At 39.2% G+C, this 21,138-nt stretch overlaps 1 protein-coding gene across 2 annotated transcripts; it reads left to right on the forward strand.

Annotated features, from left to right (window-relative positions):
* Positions 1-2,766: 2,766 nt before the first annotated feature.
* Positions 2,767-20,858, forward strand: LOC310928259 (alpha-1,3-mannosyl-glycoprotein 4-beta-N-acetylglucosaminyltransferase C). Of its 2 annotated transcripts, none has more exons than XM_083890781.1 (6): positions 2,767-2,936; positions 8,726-8,952; positions 9,583-9,681; positions 13,932-14,082; positions 14,578-14,832; positions 18,949-20,858. In XM_083890781.1, the coding sequence occupies exons 3-6, from the start codon at positions 9,586-9,588 to the stop codon at positions 19,839-19,841; spliced, it is 1,395 nt and encodes a 464-aa protein (XP_083746907.1). In that variant the 5' UTR covers positions 2,767-2,936; positions 8,726-8,952; positions 9,583-9,585; the 3' UTR covers positions 19,842-20,858. The 2 variants fall into 2 exon arrangements, with proteins under 2 accessions (XP_083746907.1, XP_083746906.1); XM_083890780.1 differs by having other exon boundaries at positions 8,726-8,862.
* Positions 20,859-21,138: the final 280 nt, after the last annotated feature.

The following is a 21,138-nucleotide window of genomic DNA, read 5'->3' on the forward strand; positions in this document are numbered from 1 at the left end:
TGAAAAAGGCGTTACAATTTTAGCATTGTGAGAGGACGGGGACCTTGACTGCGGAACATCTCTGCATCGTTGGCTGACAGCTTACTGGAAACCAGGAAGAGAAAGTGCATAGAACCGTGTCTGTCCTTACTCAAAGACAGATATGTTTTTTGTTTTATACATGTCTTCTCCACCAACACAGTATCTTCACAGGATGTCTTCTCAGTACGACTCTAAAGGAAACCACATGTAAGATGTTTTCACTTCTCAGTTTGCTCCGTGTTCACACTCCAGTCATAAGTAATTCACTTCCTGCTTGGCCCGATGGTGGCGTGATGGAGGACGAGTCGTGTCCCTACAGCCAAAATCAGCCACTGTGCAAAATACAGGGGGGTCTGGGGTGGCTAGTCCCCTCGATTAACATTTGAGACCCCTTGAAAGCCTCTAAGGGAAAGTATTTTTTCTGAAAGATTTTTGTAATTTCAGTTTTACATATATAATCTACATAATACACTTTGCATGCTTTCTTGTCCTTTATAACCAGACAAAAAGTGAATTTTTTTATTTGTAATTTTGTATTTTAATGTTTTAATTAATTGCTTTCCAATGGCGCTGTGGAAAAGGCCCACACACAAGCCCACATCTGACAGGGAAGATAGCTAATAACGCAGTGTGGCACCTGGGGTGGTGAAACAGTATTGCGCAACAAATGGGAAATGGGGACCCCTCTGATGATTAATGGGTATTTCGCACACTGAAATCAGCCATCTGTCTTTGTGAGTTAAGAGATAAGGCTGTATTCCTATAAACACATGTCACAATGGAAGGAGATAAGATGGAGGGGAGTCTCCTTCAAAGCTGCAACGAGTGTACCACACGTCATGGATAATCGTTGTATTTTCATTTTTATGTTGTTTGTTTTGTTTTTTTTATTTCCGTGCAGTTAGAGACAAGCTCTGAACACATATCCTGAAATGATGGTGACGAATTAAACACTTGGGGCCTGATTTACTAAAGCTTTGCGTGTGCAAAAACGTGTGCAAACTGGATTGCACACGTAGATTTGCTTTGACTCTGCTCTTCTCTCTCTCCTGCATTGTGCGATCGTGTACAGTCGTGATGAAATACAGGAGATCTGAGTAGATCTTAGTAAAACATTTTGACAGACTCTCAAGTGCGCACTTTTCATTGTTTTTACCCTCAATCTAGAAGACGCTTTAGCGCTGTAATTAAGGAATAACAGATGCATCAAATGAGCTGATCTCTTTAGTTAACTGCTCAAAGAGAGAGAGAGAAGAGAGTTCTGTAGCAGGGAGTTCATAATCTGTGCTGCGCTGCAGCCAAGTTTCGCTTTTGCACAAAGAGATAGCATTTAATAGGTGCTGGCTGCAGTTTTTGCGTGCGTCATCACATTGTTTCGGTGGTTACCGGGGGAAAACGGGAAGAAAAAATAGGGCGTCTATAGGGCGTTCTGTCTAAAAGTAGGGCGTCTAATTTCTTATTATTTTGAGTGCAGTACAGTCCGGGCGTTAGTGCTGGGCAGTATGACCAAAAATATATATCACGGTATTTTTCAAAATTCGAACGGTTTCACAGTATTTTTTTTTCATGCATAATCAGGTGTTCACAGCATTTTCTACTGGTTGAGAACATAATTACTGCAGTAGATTAAATATGGTCTATTTTACTGTCATGAATACACAGAAAAAACACAGATATTAAAATATGTTTGCATAGTATTTGCATCGCGCATCTGGTGTGCGTTTCATCCGCTGCATCTGGGGGCTTTCAATCAGCCAGACTGTCAGGTGATGACAGCATGACGTCAATAACAGGACAAACTAATACAGCGACACATAACTACCTGTAGATGTAGTTTATTTAAGTTTAAACATATAAGTAAATTAACGAATGACCAAGAGCGCAGATGTCTCTCCCTCACTCTCTCTCTCTCTCCCGCCCCTCTCGCTCTCTCCTCACACAGGTTTAAATGAACAACAAACAAATGCTGATCAAAAGTTTTGTGCAAGTGATTTAAGGTCCTGACTCTTGTCCCAAATATGACAGGCTTCATTCAGTGATTGAAACAAATATATAAACATTAATGAAACGTTTATACACAGAGCGCTCACTGGCAAAGCACACAGCCACAGCTCGGCACAGCGTTCCGAACGTTGTAATCCAGTACACCGGTATGGTGGTATATTAAAAATTCATATCATAACGAAAATATAAACCTCGAACTTCCCACTAACGGTCCATTGATTCTGTTGAACACCGCGGTTATATCCTGTTTGCACTGAGTGTTGACTGATACCTTCTCCCTGGCACCTGCTGGTGGAGAGAGAGACTGCAGCTCTACGGGTGTGACGGTCAGTGCAGCCGCTGAGGATGCGCGGACGCACGTTTGAGCGAAAACACAATCACATAAAGGCTGATGTAGTAACTTGACAGCAGCTGATACGCTGTGACATAGGTGTGTGTGTGTGTGTGTGTGTGTGTGTGTGTGTGTGTGTGTGTGTGTGTGTGTGTGTGTGTGTGTGTGTGTGTGTGTGAGTATAACTGCTGTTTTGAATCAGCAGCTACTACAGTCTGCAGCTTTTTTTCTCTCCCTCTTGCGCTGCTCTTCCTCATCGTCACTGCGGGCCGCACTTACATTAAACTTTGATATCAAGTGGGCGGGGCCAAAAAATATCGTCCCGCGCCGCTTGTCTGAGACTACTGCTCTAGAGTGAGATAAAAGTGTGCGTGTGTGTGCGTGTGACAGACGCGTAGGGCGCACGTGTGTGTGAGCAGTTTCTCCCATGTTGCATCGCTGTCAGTGTTTCACTCTCTTCTCCTCCTCCTCCTCCTCCTGAACTGAACTCCTCTTTATTTCCCTTAACTTTAAAGGACGTTTAAACCACGTTCAGTGACTCACTGCTGCCGCCAAGTTTCGTGTCCACGAACGGACGGAGGTACGTTTTTCTATTTATTTCTAGCAAACATCATCTTCTACTTTCTTTACGTACTTTGCTGTTGTTTTCTAACCGAACTGTTGCGCTATATTAACGCATACGCACTGTCCAATTGTGTGCGTAAGACAGATACCACTCCAGTGGGGGTGCGTAACGATTAGACTTTGGACCTGAGCAACTGAGTGGATTAGGACGATACTTACTCATTTAATACGCATTTTCCATATAAGTATTGTAATGTAATAAAGTAACACATACTTTGTTACTGTACTGTAAGTACAAAATCCACAGTTCTTTATTAGAAACTTTTACTTTTACTCCCCTACATTTCCTAGAACTGTCTTTGTCACTAAATAAAACCAGAGGAAGAATTGTTTGTTTTATGGTCTGCAATTATCTAGAGCTTTTCTCGTCTTAATGAGCTGCTAAACACACTATTTTCACCCTGTAAATCACGCCCCCTTTCAGTTATCTCAAATCTAAACTGTCACACCAGCCGTCTTTCGTTTTCTCTTGGTCGCGCGAGCCGCTCCAACATTTCAAGTGCGCCTTTACTGCCAACACTATGGCTAATACTTTGCGACAATTGGGAAAGTCAGCGCGTTGGCTTGCTTACTGCAGCGTTTAGAAACTTCCGGTTTTCAAAATAAAACGTGGGTATTGAATGTATGAAAATATTTTATTTATTTATTTATTTAATTTTTAAAGAAAGAAACAATGTGTCTCATGAAGCAAGTGTGATCCTGTACTGATTTTGGGCCAGCATCTGAAATAACCTGGAAGATATTAAGCTAAAATGCTAATATTTACATTACATATTTACATTTTTATTCCATTTTAATATGTCCCATATTTTTTATAAATGTTTTAATGCAAATATTAGCATTTTAGCTCAATAGCTTCCAGGTCATGTGACCTAATGACTTGAAATGAGTTCAAAACCATAGTACTAGACTGCCTAGCCAGGACACACCCCTTTTAATTACATTTTAGTACTTCTTATATTTTTTATAATTTTTTAATGTAAATATTAGAATTTTAGCTCAATAGCTTCCAAGTCATGTGACTTCAAGACTCAAAATCAGTGCAGACACATAGTACTAGACTGCCTAGTCTAGACACACCTTTTTTATTCCATTTTAATACCTCCCATATTTTTTATCAATTTTGTAATGCAAATATTAGCATTTTAGCTCAATAGCTTCCAGGTCATGTGACCTAATGACTTGAGATCTGTGCAGCAACATGGTTCTAGACTGCCTAGTCAGGACACACCTTTTTCTATTCCATTTTAATACCTCCCATATAACAGTGTTTAAAAATAGGGTCACGACTCCCCGCCGCAGTCCCTTTTATGACTTTGACCTGGAGTCAGACCCAGAGTCAGAAGACACTGTCCCTTTCTCAATACCCAAGTACCTTCATGCCAGTATGTACTTGCATACTTGAGAAGTACGACTGGAGTACATACTTGCCAAGTACGGGAGTACACGAGTACGATCTCTTCAATTGGAACAGCAGTGTACTTCCTTGTTCTACTGTTTGAATGGCGGGTGGTGCGAAGCACTTAAGACTCATTACCGCCACCTACAGTGTTGATGAATGATCATATAAAATACTTTTAATAAATACGTATATATTGTTGTTATTTTCACATTTTAAGTATTTAACTTAATGTATTAATTCATGTTTATTAAACAGTACCATGTGGAAAATAGATAAATTAGAGCAGTGTAGAGTAATATTAGACACACACACACATATATATTTAAATATTATAGTGTCCATTATATTTAAATACATATACAATGACAGTGACTTTAATATAAATCTAACATTAACATTATACTAACGTTCACACTGTCAGGTCAAAACGTTTGCATTAAAAACAACATGTCAACAACAAATCTATGGATCACACCAAGTATGTAATGATGGAGCCGTCTGAACCAGTGGATCATTCCATCAGGACAGGCCGAGGTAACGCTGCTCTGTATCGGACACTGTGAGCACCGAGCGTCCACAGAGGTGGAGCTGATAACCTCCGACAAAGTCACTGTCAAACTATAAATACGTCATATCTTATTACACAAACCACATGTTTGGATTCTAAATGACTAATTTCTCGCCTCAAATGATTTTTAAAACTTAATTGGAACTTCCGGTCTAGGTCCACTTTAACACAAATTCATTGCAGTCAGAGTTCACATGATTTGTGGATGTTTGTTTCTTAAATGATTTCATTAAAGAACAGAAGTTCCCAGGTTTTTTGTTGCCATATTTGTTTCCTAAAGAAAACACCCAATTCTTATTGTTGATGTTTTCCTCATTGAATATAATAACAAGTTCAATTGACCTTATTGACTGTCATGCCGTATTTGTAGTGCCAGTTTCTGCAATGTACGACCATATTTTGTAACAGTTTATACATAATTTAGAAAACGCCAATTGTCCTGGTCTATATTGCAAATACACATCAAAATTTTGTTTTAAAATAATCCTAATAAAATCTATTTTCAAGTAATATATTCAAATTAAGTAACTGTTTTTATAATTACACCTGCATACATTCTAGACAAAAATAGTTAATATTTCTCCTTTTGCTGTGGTTAAACCACTTGACATTTTCAGGGGTAATCCATCTTTCCTTTTGTAAAAAACATTTAAAATCTATTTGAAATTCCATGAAACCAACAGAAATACAAAATATAAATGTTTGCAAACCTCAAGCTTTTAAAACACTTTTGAATTGCTCATAATGCAAACTCATATTTGTCACTGACTCAAAAAACTTTGAAAGCCATCAAAGTTTTTTCAGGCCCCGGAGATTTGGCCCTTTGCATCTTCTTAACTGCCTCTGTGACCTCTTCAACAGAGATACCATCCTCTAGCACAGTGGCTATCTCTGGATCTATTCTGGGAACATGGAGACTGCAGAAAAACTCATCTAATGCAGATTAATTCTCTGGGGATTCAGAAGAGTAAAGGCAGGAATAGAAATAAAAAAGCAATAATTTATTTCCCAATGATCTGTATGTCAGATCTTTTTCATCACTTGTCTCAAATACTGATTGGCAGTCCTCTGACGTAACTGGTGTGCAAACATTTCCCCCGCCCTTTTCTCCATGCTCGTATGTGCTATGTTTGCACTTTAAAATGAGATTTTCTGCTTGGCGCGTTGAGAGGTTGAGAGGCTGAGAGGTGTTGCTTGAGTATATTGTCCGAGGGTGAGTGGCTATACTTCATGTCCAATTCGAAGAAGAACATTGTCGTCGTCTGTCAGCTGCTTAAGACGCTTGGTATTGGCTTTCTTCCGTAAAAGATAACCTGTCCCTGCCTTCAGCGATTCCCACACTGTGTTTGATTGTGGGCAAAAAATAATTTAATTTCTGTCGATAAAATTTACAGAAGATTTTTCCTCCATTGTTTGTCATGCTTCATTTAAAAACTTCTGTTCTGTCAGGCTTACACAAAATGGCAGGCAAGAACCCAGAAGCACAACAAGACAGAGCAGCTGAGATGTAACAGCCAGTGTTTATTACGAAGGCAGAGTTCAAACCAGGAAGTCAGTCAGCTTGGCAAACAAATCTGACAAGGAGAGGACAGGCAGGAATCAAAACCAGGAAATCAGTCCACGAGACAAACAAATCCGATAAGGGGCACAGGTCAGAATCAGAGAGAATATAACACTGGATAACTAGTTTTAAAGCTAGACAATCTGGCAGAGAGCAAGAGGAAATGGGCCGTATATATATATATATATATATATATACATATGTATGAGGGAGAGGCGTGTGACAGCGGTGGAACAGTCAGGTGACTGGGAGTGGCAGGAGGAGGAAGTGACAGGGTCTGAATGACAGGAGAGTCAGTGAACAGAATGGAACAGACAATGGAAATGTTCTGATCAGGTGAAACTATGACACGTTCAGTTACACAGAATGGCAGAAACCCTGAGTGTGCTGTTTGTTTGCTGTTTAATGTGGCCTCAATGATTTTGTTATGTTTCTCACAAAGTATGCAATCTTTTGGCATTTTAACAGGGAATTATGTGACTGAATGTGGGGTCTTTTAAGCAAAGTTACTTCGGAGTGTCTTTGGCACTTTGGTAGAAAACTACAAGCTTCCCCTGGTGGTACTTGGGGGGGGCTGAAGTAAAAAGTCTGACAACCATGGCTGTAGAAGTCCAGTTTCATTCAGAACTCATTCAGAACATTTATGCTCAAATTTAAACTTTTTTCTGCTGTTTTATATATATATATATATATATATATATATATATATATATATATATATATATGTGTGTGTGTATATATATACATATGTGTATATATATATATATATATATATACATGTACTGAATTTTTCTACTGAAGAATGTACATTTTCAAGATTTGCTTTTTGTATATCATGGCAAACATCTCCCACCTGTCTTTTTTATCACATCATCAGACGGATGTTGACAGTGTATTGTGAACATGTCACGTTGCCTTTTCAGTGCAGTGTTGGCAGAGGAAGATAAACCTATCCTTGGTCCAGTGATGTCTTTGAATTAGAGTGGGATCCAATGGGAGCTGAGCTCCCATAAAAATGTGTCGTTGCTCCCATGAAGGTAGTCAAATTGTAGATCTGTGGGGGTCGTAGGGCGTGAGGTTGTGTATGGATGATATAGATGCTGTGAGCAAGCGGATTTTAGGAGCATCATTGAGCGCATCACAACCAATTACATCACTCGTGACTCAGAAAATCAAGGTAGGAATAAAAAAAAGTTATCATGGCCATAAAACCAATGATCCTAGACTCTAGACTCAAAGTGAAGCCATGTTAGTACCACAGTGGAATCATATACATTTACATTTAAGCATTTAGCAGATGCTTTTATCCAAAGCAACTTACAAAAAAACCCCTCTCTTTTATTCTTTTACGCCTAGGGGAGGAGAGGGTTGGAAGTTCATACTCCCATTCAAGGACACAAATGTCTTAAAAGTAAATTTTTTACAAAGTTAAGATCCTTATTTTATTGACATCTAATGACGAGAGTGGCTGGTTTATTGTGGAAATTGTGTTATAAAAAGCTTGACCTGAAGGAATAGGTTGATTCTACAGAACCAAGGGATTTTACTACAACTTTTTAACCACTTTCCATGTCCCCAGATAGCAACTGCATTTCCACATTTGCGCACATGGATCTGACAATCACCGGGGGAATTTGTGTTTCCTTGTATTCTTTCGAGCGCTGGGTTGAACAAATGAGGTTACCAGTGGATTTCCTCAAATGACCTCAAGCAAGTCTCCATAGTTACCATCTCTTTGTTGTCACTTTTTGCCAAAATAAGGCAAAAAGTCGCTCACTGGACAATGAAAGAAATGTTGATGGTGTGTGTCCAGTTTTTTACCGGCTGCTTCTTACAGCTCAATAAACTACCCTACCCAACTCGAGTGTCTTTAAGAGGTTTTTATCTAAACACAACTAAAAACTAAAACTAAACTACTTAATAGGTTGTAAACCGGCAAAGCATACAGGTTCTGATGATCATTTACAGATGATGACAAACAAATAAAGGATTTGTTATATACAAGAAGTACTTTGGTCATCAAAGCTTTGATGACGACTGCTTTGATGACTCACTGCACACGCTGGGCAACTGCTAGAAAGTTCTACAGTGTGGACCCAAACCTGGATGTGTGCTTGGATACAAACGAATGAAACAAATCACAAAAAGTAATACCAATATCAATTCTGTTGTAGTTCAAAATGCTCTAAAACCACCTTTTCTTTGTTTTTATAGGCATCAACCAGAAAGTATCGTCCCTCCTGTGTGGCCTCGACTGTTGGCCCTTCCATTCTCTGGTCTGGTCTGGTCTGGTCTGGTCTGGTCTAGTCTTAACACCATTCCTGGACTGTAATGAATGCTGTGCCACTGAAGTGAGTGCATGTAAACAGGGTGGAGGGGAAGCATGCACACCAAACAGTCTAAATATAAATCCAGAGGTCACCCTCCGTTCCTGTTACACGGTATTCACATGTCACTTACCTCTGCAAATACTAACACAGCAGCAGCAGTCTGCACTGTATAACACTCTGCCCCTTTTATCGAGCAGTAATTACTGCACGCACCAATTCTGTTATTAAATCAGTATTTTTAGTCATTGTGTAGAACACTATAAATGTAGAGCTTGATTGATATGGGTTGTCTTTTGACTAATGCAGGGGAGTCGGTCACCTGAAATTAAAGTCAGAATTCTGAGAAGTCAGCATTCACGGATGAGACACAAAAATATTTACAGGTTATAATGTTGTGGTTGATGCATGTACCACTAACCTGTTCCTAATAATTTTGTAGTTTAAGTTATATTCCATGGCTTCACATGTTGATGAAATGAAAAATACACTGATTTACTATTTCATACTCTTGTCACCTGTTTTAATGTTTTTTTTATCAGTAATAGCAGGGATATGGAAAGTGAAGTTCAGAGCAGAAAGGATGGGTGTTCTTTCATGTCCAGAGCACAGTCCGTCTAACCTGTCACTGGATCTGATCCCTGATGAAACATTCATGGACTGTTTACTGAATTATTAACAGGCGGCTGGACTATGTTACTCACCAGTGTAATAAAACGTCTGCTTTGTGTGTGTGTGTGATAGGAAATGCGGCGTCGTCCGAGGAAGAAGTACACTGTCTTAGCAGTGATCCTTCTCGCTGGAGGATTATACTTAATTAGTCACTCAAATATCTCCTCAACAGTAAGTCCACATGCACACACACACACACACACTCACACACACTCACAGGTTGACTTTAGGGCCATTAATACGCTCAGAATAGTGTTGATTGAACATGTCATAACTGATTCAGAACTGTCTTGTCTGAACTTGTAACTTGATCGATGAATTGTTGTATTTATGCTCCTGGTCTCTCTCTTCTGTCTCTACCTCTGTGCCCTATTTTTCCTTTCACCCCAACCGGTCGAGACACATCGCTGCACATCTTTGAGTCTGGTTCTGTCAGAGATTTCTTCTTCTGTTAAAAGGGAGTTTCTTCTCTCCCCTGAAGCCTAGAGTTTGCTCATTGTGTGAACTGTTTGGTTTTGCTCCTCTCTAGAATGTAAAGGTTGGAATTGAATTGAATTGATTGAATTTACTGCAGATGAGAAAGTATTTAATAAGAAATACTTTCCCCTAAAATAGCTGTACAATTTGGGTCAGTTAAGGATGTTATGTAATGATTTGCTACTCAGCTGTATAGTCGACTCGTCTCTACTCAGTTTGGTATCGTCACGATATTTTCTATTACTTCATAGTACCTCCTCAATGTGGGAATCACATATGGCAGGTTTCCACCGGCTCGACTTGACTTCCGTTCGGTTATTTTGCGTTTCCATCAGTGATAGTACCTGCTACCTGGTACTTAGTACTTTTTTAGCTTTAGCTTTACCTTTAGAGGTTCCCAGCAAGCTGAGGCATTACTATGTGCATAGCTGAGAACATATTCTCAGCAGGGGGTGCTGAGAAAAAAAAACCTCAGCGGTGTGCTTAACTCGCAACTCACTACATTGATTAACAAATATAGGATATATACTGCACAAAACACAGAAAATGCACAATGATACAAGTGAACATAGATACGCAGGGGTCATGTCCGCAGCTCTATTTAGGATCAACTATTTTGTCCCCACCACTTATCTTTTTTTTTTAATCAATTTATCATGAACACTCGCAACTCGAACCTCTGGGAATAATGCACCATACTAGAAATACCACAGCGGTCATTTTGAAAGTTCATAATTCATTTGGATATAATTTCAATGATTAAAGTACAAAGTGAAAATAAATAGATGTGTGATGTGAATATAGGTGATACTAAATATGAGGAAGCAAAATTTTACCAAGAGAAAAAGTGTGTTAATTGATGAACAGAAATTGAATCCACTCTAGAAATTACAGACAAAAGCCCCTTTTATTTTATTATTTTTCATTTATAGCTCAATAGAAAATAATTATTTATATCAAAGCATTTTACTGCTTTCTCTTCCCCATCTCGCGGGGCTCGTGCACCATGACGTTTCGGACTTTGCGCTCATGTGGACAGCGCAGTTCAGTTGTGAGGCGCACGATGCCTTACCTTGTTCTAAACAAACAGTTCAGTCACTGCTGAGAACGCTGTGTTTTATTGTAATCTCGGGTTCAGCGAGATCTCGTAAACACCGGTTCTCCTGAACAGCAGATCGTCCTGCTCCGGGCACTAGTCTGGGCACATCCGGTTGCGTACATTGAACCGCAGAAGAAGAATAACGTCCGTTGTGGAGGTGTTTCACGAGCAACAGTGTCTTCTGACTCTGGGTCTGACTCAAAGGTCAAAGGTCGTCAAAGGGACTGAGGCGGGGAGTCGTGAAGAAGCTATTTTTAAACATTGTTAAAACAATGTTTTGATAATGAGGAGCAGTGCATCCACCGTTCCAGAGGGGGGAGCTGTGCTTCTGAGAGAGGGTGTGCTGATTATGTCACTTTCGGGTATTGGCCAATCACAAGACAGTTGGGAAGGCTCTACGCTGGCTGGCCAATCACAACACACTCTGTATTCTGGGTGTGAGATTTCAGTCTGAAATATCTCGGATGAGGACAGCATTAGAAAAAAGACTTTTTATTAGTTTTTCCTTCTCCAGACAGAACAATATACACAAAACAGTATTACATGATGTATTCAAGATAAACTGGAACTTATCAAGAAAGAAAGGAAAAGAAAACCCCAACAATAACCCCATACCCTCCCAATACCCACCCTCCAACTTCCTGATATGGTTATAGAGAAGCTTCACTGAATGGGGATTAGTGAGGGTACCACATGACATACACCTACATTCATACTAAATAAACATTCGTACATATCAGAAAAGAAAGAAAAAAAAAAAAATAAAAAAAAAATAATAATAATAATAATAATAATAAACACGCCAATGACTGAAAAATAACACATTAAACACATAAATAAATAAGAAAATAATAATAAAAAATTAAATAATATAATAACAATAAAAGGAGGGGTGGGATACTCACTCCATCACTAATCAGGGAGGTTTTTGACCATAAAAACAAGTTAATGTATGTAAGTAGAACTCCATAACTAACATATTATGTGCAACAGGACCACTCTATGTGAGCTTTAACACACACAGCACAGGTTTAGACTCTTAAATGGCCAATTTCTCGCCTCAAATTATCTTAAAACTGTTTTTCCGTGACACAGAAAAGTGAGAAACGGCCACTGTTTCAACAACAACAGTCTTTCTCTCTTGGACGCTATTGCTCACTGTAGCCAAAAGCACAACAAGATTGCGTTGCGACCCCTACTGATCGAGCGGGAAATTGCAGTGCGTATCCGTCACCATGACAGAGAAGTATAAAGGCTCGAGGCGTCTCCGTGGTGACGCAGTCGGATAACGCATTACGCAGTCGGAGAAGTATAATGTGGCCTTAAGGCTCCACCATGCAATACCAACACCACACTGTCTCCGAGCCTCTGAAGATGTGCGTAACGGTCTTCATGTTCTCTCTGATGATTTTTTGAGGAGAGTCGCTGAAGACGTCTCCGTGACAATTTACAATTTTCTGGTGTATTCAGCGACAGCACCACTGATCACGAGCAGAGTCACAAACACTGCTACTGTATTTCAGTCCAGTGACTGTGTCAGATGGAGTCTGTGCTCCGGTCAAGGACAAAGTGCTGAATAAATATTTTCAATTAACTGATTGATTCAGATGATTCAGTTACACTGAAAACAACTGCTTTTTTAAGTCACTAGTCACTCATTTGTGTGTTTGCGATGCGTGTAAAATGACAGCAGTTTCATGCAGCCATGCTGTGATGACTCCGCCCACGTTGAGTAGGAACTATTGTAGTGGAAACACTAGCAAGCCGTGCCGTTCAGAGGGGTGGCTTGGTGTAGTGAGGCGAGGTGAGGCCAGCTTGGACCATAGGTGGAAAAGGGGGTTTAGTACTTCCTGCATGACCAGAGCACAGACTCCGTCTGACACATGAACATTGGCCCCAGGTATAAGTGGATTAAGCAGCTGTTGGGGGCCCCCAGTGGTGTGTGGAGAAAAAAAAAAACAATGTGAGAGAAATCCATATAGATTGAGATATCTAAATGATTAAAAATGTATTTGTTTTTATTTTGCAGTTGAAGATTTAGACAAGTTTAGAAAATAATAATAAAAATAACTTTTTAATAGTCAATAAACTGATTTACTTTTCATTTTCAAGTTCAGTGTAGAAGGGTGACACAAGTCGCATCACATCTGCAACACAAGTTAGAGTTCCTGAGTCCAAAGTAAGTTAGTACTTAATCATTCGGGTCTGCACTTCCCTTTATACTTTGAACCATGAGCCAATCATTTTCCCATACTTCACCATATATTACTTTCCATAAATCTGTCTCCAGCATCTATTGAGGCCTTCAAGACTGGGTGGCTGTAGCCCCCTCAGAAAGTTGTAAAAACATGATGTTTTCCTTTTGGAGTGTCTATAATGTACCAGTCTGTCCTGTATTTCAGTTCTGAATATGAATAATACATGTCTAAGGCGCGTTATAACTACAAGTACTTCCAAAAATCCTTGTTTGGGACTTTATGATTTTCCTTTAGTTGTTCAAAAGATATGAGTTGTTCTCCATCAAACAGGTCCCTGATATAAATAATTCCCACTTTGATCCATTCAGCCTAGTTGCCTCCCCGGAAGTTAAAATGAAGGGGCCCCTTTAAAGATTAACTGTGATGAAATCCGGACGTACATCACCTTTTACATACTACACCACACATTTACATTTTAGGTGGCCTTCCTTCTTTAAAAACAACAGGTGGTGATATGATGATGCAGAAAGAGACGCCGCCGACACGAGGCTTGTATAGAACAAAGAGAACTCTGTTCTTAAAATTACCATTCACTCCCCTTAATGAAACATTTAAAGACAACACTGACATTATGTGTTTCTTTTCAGGGCTCCACAGGGTCACATGAAAACACTCCTACTCGGTTATCTTGGCAAACAGAGAGGCTGGTCAATAAGGAGTCATGGGTTGAACGTGGAAGTTACCTGCCTCTCAATGTGTCCTATCAGCTGCTTGCTGGAGCGCCATCTATGCAGCAGAGTGAGTGATGCATTCTTTATTTTTTTTTACTTTATATTTGTCCGCACAAATGTGTCATATGCATTTATGTCTTTTTGACTCGCTAATGAAGTGATTCACACACATTTGTAGATTCTACTGGTTTAGAGGTTTAAAACGAGCTGTCAATCACCCTAATAGACCAAGGTAAGCCAGAGCTATGGTGCTGTGTAACTGAAGACGCTGCAGAGTCACAGAGTTGGTATTACGCACCGCACAGGGAGCATTGATTTACAGTTTTCGTTGTTTTTTCCCCAAAACATTTTTTAGACCAAAAGTGACATGTAAATTATATTAAATGGGTTTTAATAATTTGGTACCTAAGAAATCTCAAATGGCACGGATGGTGCCAAACTGTGCCAAACCGAGAACACATGTAGGCAAATAATGACACAGAATAAGTGCATCATTATGTTAAAATTGTTATTTTTGTGTTGTGGTTGTAACTCTGCTCCCGCTTCTCATTTCCGTTTTCAGGATTTTTATGTGTTGGGTTGTCATCGGTGAAGAGGAAGAAGGGCAGCTACCTCATCCCCACCCTGCAGTCCCTCTTCTCCCAGTTGTCCCCTAACGAGCGCTCCTCTATGGTGGTGGTGGTGCTGCTGGCAGACTTTGACGTTGCCTGGAGAGTCGCCACGGTGACAGAGATCAAAAATCTGTTTGCCTCAGAGCTGGAACAAGGCCAGCTGGTGGTCCTCCATGTTCCTCAGGACTGGTATCCTCTTCTTACAGGTGTGTGATCTTAACAGTGCATTAAAGGTCACAGGATGTCAGGAAACAAATGGTATATAGCTAATGTGCACAAGACAAGCGCATTCACAATCCATTAATGCCAAGTTTTCTGAATGCTCTGGGTTCAGAATGTCTGTAGACAACGTGTATGTTGCAATTACAAGTTCACTGCTCGAATGCAAGAATACACACAGAAGGAAGGGCAATCAAAAGAATCAGAAAGTAGTCAAAGTACGTAACCAGTTGTGATTCTCAAAATGTAATTCAAAAGAAAGCTTGTCTTCTGCTTAAGCTTGGGATGTATAAAATATTACTATAGCCATACATTAGCCCCACATGCCACGATGTCTCACTCCAAGGTTTTCTCAAAAGTTTGCAGCCCTGCACTAGTTCTGCACTTTTTAGACGAGACTTCATTCCCAGAATGTAAACACGGTGTCCACCATCTTTGCTAACAGTTACGACCGGCTCTGGCTCTTTAATTTGGCATTGTAAACTGAGAAAACGATGACAGTATGTAGTTTTCAAACTGATATGGCTGCGAGGGAAAATACCTGCTTTTCGGCGGTGCCTGCGCTGGAACCTGGAGAACTTTTTGTGGGCACTTGAATGTGCCGCCGTGGGCTCTGGCCACACTTGGCTGCTCGCTCTGACTGCTCCAGACCCAGCAACTCGGCTCCGGCCCGGTGGACGAAGTGAGTATTTTGTTTTATATTTATTTTTACCACCACATTTGTCCATGTTTGTATGTGGGTCATTCTACGCAAAACGTGCCATTTTGCATTCTGAAAATCTGATTTTCAAAGCATTATTTTTATTGTGTTTAAGGACTCTTTATTTATTAATTTATTTCCTGAACTAATCAATCATGCACATGTGTTTTGTCAATTGTGTTACCAACACTAAATTGTATTTAAAAAGTATTTGAAGTGACACTTCAGAATAATTCTGGTATATTATGAAAGATATATCATTCCTGTTTACATTCAAAGTGTTTAGAAATGAAAATAACAAGTAATACATGTGATTTATATGAATGGATATGCTCAAATGCATATCAGCCGAGCCACATGATAGTTTTTAGGAAAAAATCATGAAAAAGTAATCTTTTTAAAAAATCTTATCCTACATAATCAAAGGGGTATAGTTATATTTTACTTCTAAAAGTAACGCAATTGACATAGAATACCTGTTTGTTTGTAGACTGCATGTAAGTGGATTTGGCATAGAATATTATGGAAATGAACACTGACACTTAATAAATGTAAAACTGTTATTTTATCAACATTAGGGAATCTCCAAAGCAATTACACCAACAAATGATATACCCAAACATGGATTTTATTGTTATCAGACAAGTGAAAACATTACAGATTGTACCTTGGAAACCCTCCATGGGGAACAGAAGGGTGGAAGGAGTGATTTCAAGCTTGGTGACAAGTGAACTAAAGCCTATTAAACATGTAACACTTCTGAGCTTTTGCCAGCAAAAAGTGTCCACCTTTTCTCAGGATCATCATCCCTATGCTGCCTGTATCGACGCTGCTTTTCTGCTGCAGACAGATTTTTCATATGTATATTTTAATTTAAAATGTTTAACTTTTTAATACATGATATTATGGTAATGCATTATGACACACTATGACCGTCGTCTTCAGTCAAACTAAACACAACTCAATGAAAATTCATTAAAAGAGAGGAGTACTTACTACTCTGTTTGGCAGCTTCCTGATAAAAGGCAGATGATGTTAAAGTAACGCATTTGACATAACACATAGGGACAGTTATAGAATTCTTTTTTTTCTTCAATATTCCAAAAAGGTTAAGAATAAAAAATAAGTGTCATATGTTAACTAACAAATGAGGCTTTTCATAAATTAAAATATTTTTTAGATAATTTGATTTCATCCTCTATTAAAGCCTGTATCAATAGACGAAATGTAACCGAGGGACAGTCATTTTTGCCATATTTTACAGGTATACAATACATAAGTCTTTAAAATTCTTTGAAAGTATCAATGTATGAATATTTAATGAATATTTAAAATGAATATTATTTGTTTACCATATCATACCAACAATTTTTTTTTAATATTTTGATGTTAATACAGATTATATGGGTAGGTTTTGTGTGAGGGACTCAAAATGGCAAATTTTCGTAGAATGACCCACGTAACACCAGCTGAGCTAACGTTAGCATCTCTGCAGTTCATTTACATCTATGCTACTGTAAGAACAGATGCTTTGATTCGCTTACGTTGTGCTCGTTGTTTTGCAGACAGTAATATCACTAACAGCTTACCGTCACTTCATGGAGTGGATCCAGAGAGTCTGGGGAAAGACGATCGTCTTGTTTTACCTGCCTGTGTTGTTCAGAAGAAGATACTCAGCTCCTGAAACGCAGTACTGTGACTATGAAGACTGTTGATGCTCACAGTGAGCTTTAATAAGTCTGATTTTTCTTTTTGTGATTAATAATATTAAAAATGTAAATTCATATATGTTGGGGTTTATTTTCTAGCCCTTAGTGTTCCTCCATTACAGTATTATTAGATGAAAAGTGATTTAATTTGGAGAAAATAGTTAATAAACACTTCAGAAGTAGAGCTATTTTGTTTACTGATGACAACTACATCATTTTTATTGTGTAAATCTAACTTGTGTAGTATAGTAATATAACAAAATCAGTAACATTCAGTCTCCTTCCACAAATCTTTACTGTTTAACTGTGGTGTAAAAATGCATTCAGTGTAAGGTGAAAAAAAACTTTATTATTCACAAAGGAAAATGTTTTACCATCATATTCAAGAGCACAAATTAAAATCAACAATGATCCAAATCTAAAAGCATGTCTAACACAATATAAATAAATAATGACAGAATCTGATGGAAGAGTCACAGTGGTGAAGAAGAGCAGAGCTGGATGGTGTTAAGATTTTCTCTGAGACTTGATTAAACCATGTTTCAACTGTAAAGGACAAGGAATACAATTACACATAAAATATGAACCAAGATTTGACTTTTTTGTCAGTGACTTCTTGAACAAACATGAATAACAATAAAACATTTCAATAACACTGACATTGTTCGTCAGCAAAAGCAAGGTGACTTTACTTCTCCATTGCCGCTCCCAAACTTTGGAACGCCCTCCCGCTTCATATTAGACAGGCCCCCTCACTGTCTGCTTTTAAAACTCATCTTAAAACACATTTTTATTCTTCTGTGTTCAACTCAGCATGAGACTCTGTTCTTGTTTTAGTGTTTTCATTGTTTAAACATTTTGATTGTTTTATTATTTGTTATTGTCTTATTGTTTTTATTTTGTCTCTTATGTTTTTTGTGCCATGTTTTATATATTGTCATATACAGCACTTTGTCCCAGCTATGGCTGCTTAAAGCGCTCTATAAATAAAGTTGAGTTGAGTTGAGTTTAATTTGCTAACATTTAACTTGTATATAACGTGTGTGTAATTGTCTATCAAATGTTCCTTTGACAACGTTTACTGCCGACAACTATATCAGATGGTTTACTATGAGCAGAAACAGAGTATTAGCGTCAGTTTTACCTCTCAGTGACACTCTTGAGTTTCCAGCTTTTTTCTTCAGTGTCTTCTCAAAAACTCCAAACAAGCTTAGCATAGCTTAGCTTAGCCTTCAGGCTTGTAGGGCTCTGAATCCCTGACCAGCAAATAATGACTGCTTGTCCTTGTTTTTACTGCACGTCTCGGTACAATTTAGCACCATAGAAAACAACCGTGTGTAATTTGCAGGTCCGTAATGTATTCGCCAACTAATTCCTCATGGGGATTTTATGTCACGCTGTCTGCTTCACTTGGTAGAAGAAGTGACACACTGGACACAGCGCGAGACTATTGCGGGGCAACGAGCGCAGTGCATTCTGGGAGTTGTTGTTGTTAGTGTACGAAAAATAAAATGGTCTACCTTTCTCAGCCAAGAAGGCACTTTCTTCAAATATTATTTCACATTTGTACTACATAGATGACCCAGTTTGAAATATCTCTTTAAGTATTGCTTATTGTACCTTTTTAATTCATTCACTTCCATCTGATTTTGTTGATGCTGTGATTATTGAAATCTCTCTTCTTCCCCCTGCAGGTCTAAAGAGGAACTTCAACGATTCTCCTAGCAGGGTTTCATTCCGCTCCAAGCAGAACCTGGATTACTCATTTCTGATCCACTACAGTACCGGTCTTGGCCAGTACTACCTCCAGCTGGAGGATGATGTCTTGTCTGCTAAACACTTCCTCACCTCCATCAGGAAACACGTTGGCGAGCAAGGGGCGAAGAAGGACACTTGGGCAATGCTGGAATTCTCAGAACTGGGCTACATTGGAAAACTCTACAAGTCAGCGGACCTTCCTCTGCTGACCCGCTTCCTCTTCATCTTCTACCAGGAAATGCCCTGCGACTGGCTGATGTCTCGCTTTCGAGAACTGCTGACTCAGAAAACGCCGATTGTCTTCAAACCCTCGCTGTTCCAACACATGGGCACTTTCTCCTCATTTGGCGGGACATACAACAAGCTCAAGGACAAGTTCTTTGAGGAGGGTCTCTATAGCAACCCAGATGCTGAGGTCTTCTCTGACATGTCCACCTACCAGAAACACATCCCCAAACTGGCCTGGGATCCAGGGGAATCATTCTTCTGGGGACGCTCCTCAGTAACAGGAAATTACCTGACTGTGGTGTTCACCAAGCCCACAGTGGTGACAGGGATTCTGATAGAAACAGGGTCAGATGGGAAAGACATCCTGGATTCAGCTCTGGTGGACATAGGCCATGAAGTGGTCACTACTGAGAATGGGGAGAAGAGCTGCAAGGAGTTCCAGTCAGTGGGAACCTTAAAGAACGGGAGGTTCAATATTCAAGAGATGGACAAAAAATACACCTCAGCCTCTTCCTGTTTGAGGATAAAAGTTACAGCTGCACAGAATGACTGGGTCATTATCAAAAAAATCAGGATTACAACAAAGCAGAGTATGGAATAGAATATGTAGGAGACAAGAATCTATTTTTAGTGTTTTTTCTATTTATAAGAAGTTAAAGGCGTATTCTTTGGTGTTGTTGGTTGTGGTCATATGGAGTAAGGGCAGAGCAGGTCACATGATTTGATTTGTACACCTGTTCATGTCCTTTTGTTTGTGTGAGAGAGAGGATGATGAACTGGGTCACCATATTTTTTGTTGACTGCTATTTATCTGAGATTATTTTAATAATGAGTTTGTGCACCTTATTTCATGAGCTGATTATCTTTTCCGTTAATAAAACTTTACTTTATTTATAAGTCTCAGTGGATTATTGAAACAAGTGCGTCAGACAATCAGGCCTATCCTCGGTCCCTCAGCAACTCTTTTTAGAATAGAATAGATTTGTTATTGTTGTTGTGCTAGGTAACAGTGCAATGAAGCGTTGTTGGCAGCATTCCAGATAGCATCTCTAAAGACATCAACAATAATAAATAAGAATAAATGAGGGGGAGAAGTCCCTCACTAGCTCCAATGCTATCATAGAAGAGGCTTTCTATTCCCACCAGATTAATTTATTTTAACTTTTATGTCCTAGAAAAGGACTGTAACCCAAGGCTTTAATTATTGATTAATTTTCTGTATTTACTGATGTGGGTTTTCTTATTTAGTCAAAAAGTTCTAAAAAGTCCTCAAACGTCGCGTTTTATCCACAAACCAAATATATTCAGATTACTATCATGGAAGAGCAAGGAACGCAGAACCTATTGTCATTTCAATGTGTTTAATGTAAAATATAATATATGCAATTCCACTTGAAAATATTGGCTGCTAGGAAGTTATTTAAAGGTGACATAGAGTGGTCCTGTTGCACATATGTGTTAGTTATGGAGGTCTACTTACATATATTAACCTGTTTTTACGGTCAAAAACCTCCTAGTTGCTCTAAACATGCAGATAGAAATCCTCTTTTCTGATGGTGTTTTTCTGCTGCGAGATTTCAGAGTGAACTTTCACCCCCAGAAGACAGAGTCTTGTGATTGGCCAGTACTATCCAGCATATCCGTTCTCAGAAGCGCAGCGCCCCCCTCTGGAACGGTGGATGCACTGCTCCTCATTATCAAAACATTGTTTTAACAGTGTTTAAAAATAGCTTCTTCACGACTCCCCGCCTCAGTCTCTTTGACGACCTTTGACCCAGAGTCAGACCCAGAGTCAGAAGACACTGTCGCTCGTGAAACACCTCCACAACGGACGTTATTCTTCTTCTGCTGTTCAATGTACGCAACCGGATGTGCCCGGACAAGTGCCCGGAGCAGAA

This window comes from Microchirus variegatus (genome assembly GCF_963457635.1).
Source record: "Microchirus variegatus genome assembly, chromosome: 6".
NCBI lineage: Eukaryota > Metazoa > Chordata > Actinopteri > Pleuronectiformes > Soleidae > Microchirus > Microchirus variegatus.

Bases quoted from the DNA above. Each gene is read 5' to 3' on its own strand.
- LOC310928259 (XM_083890781.1), top strand. From the start codon at position 9,586: ATGCGGCGTCGTCCGAGGAAGAAGTACACTGTCTTAGCAGTGATCCTT. The intron at 9,682-13,931 runs GTAAGTCCACAT...GTTTCTTTTCAG, and splicing joins ACTCAAATATCTCCTCAACA to GGCTCCACAGGGTCACATGA. The intron at 14,083-14,577 runs GTGAGTGATGCA...TTCCGTTTTCAG, and splicing joins AGCGCCATCTATGCAGCAGA to GATTTTTATGTGTTGGGTTG.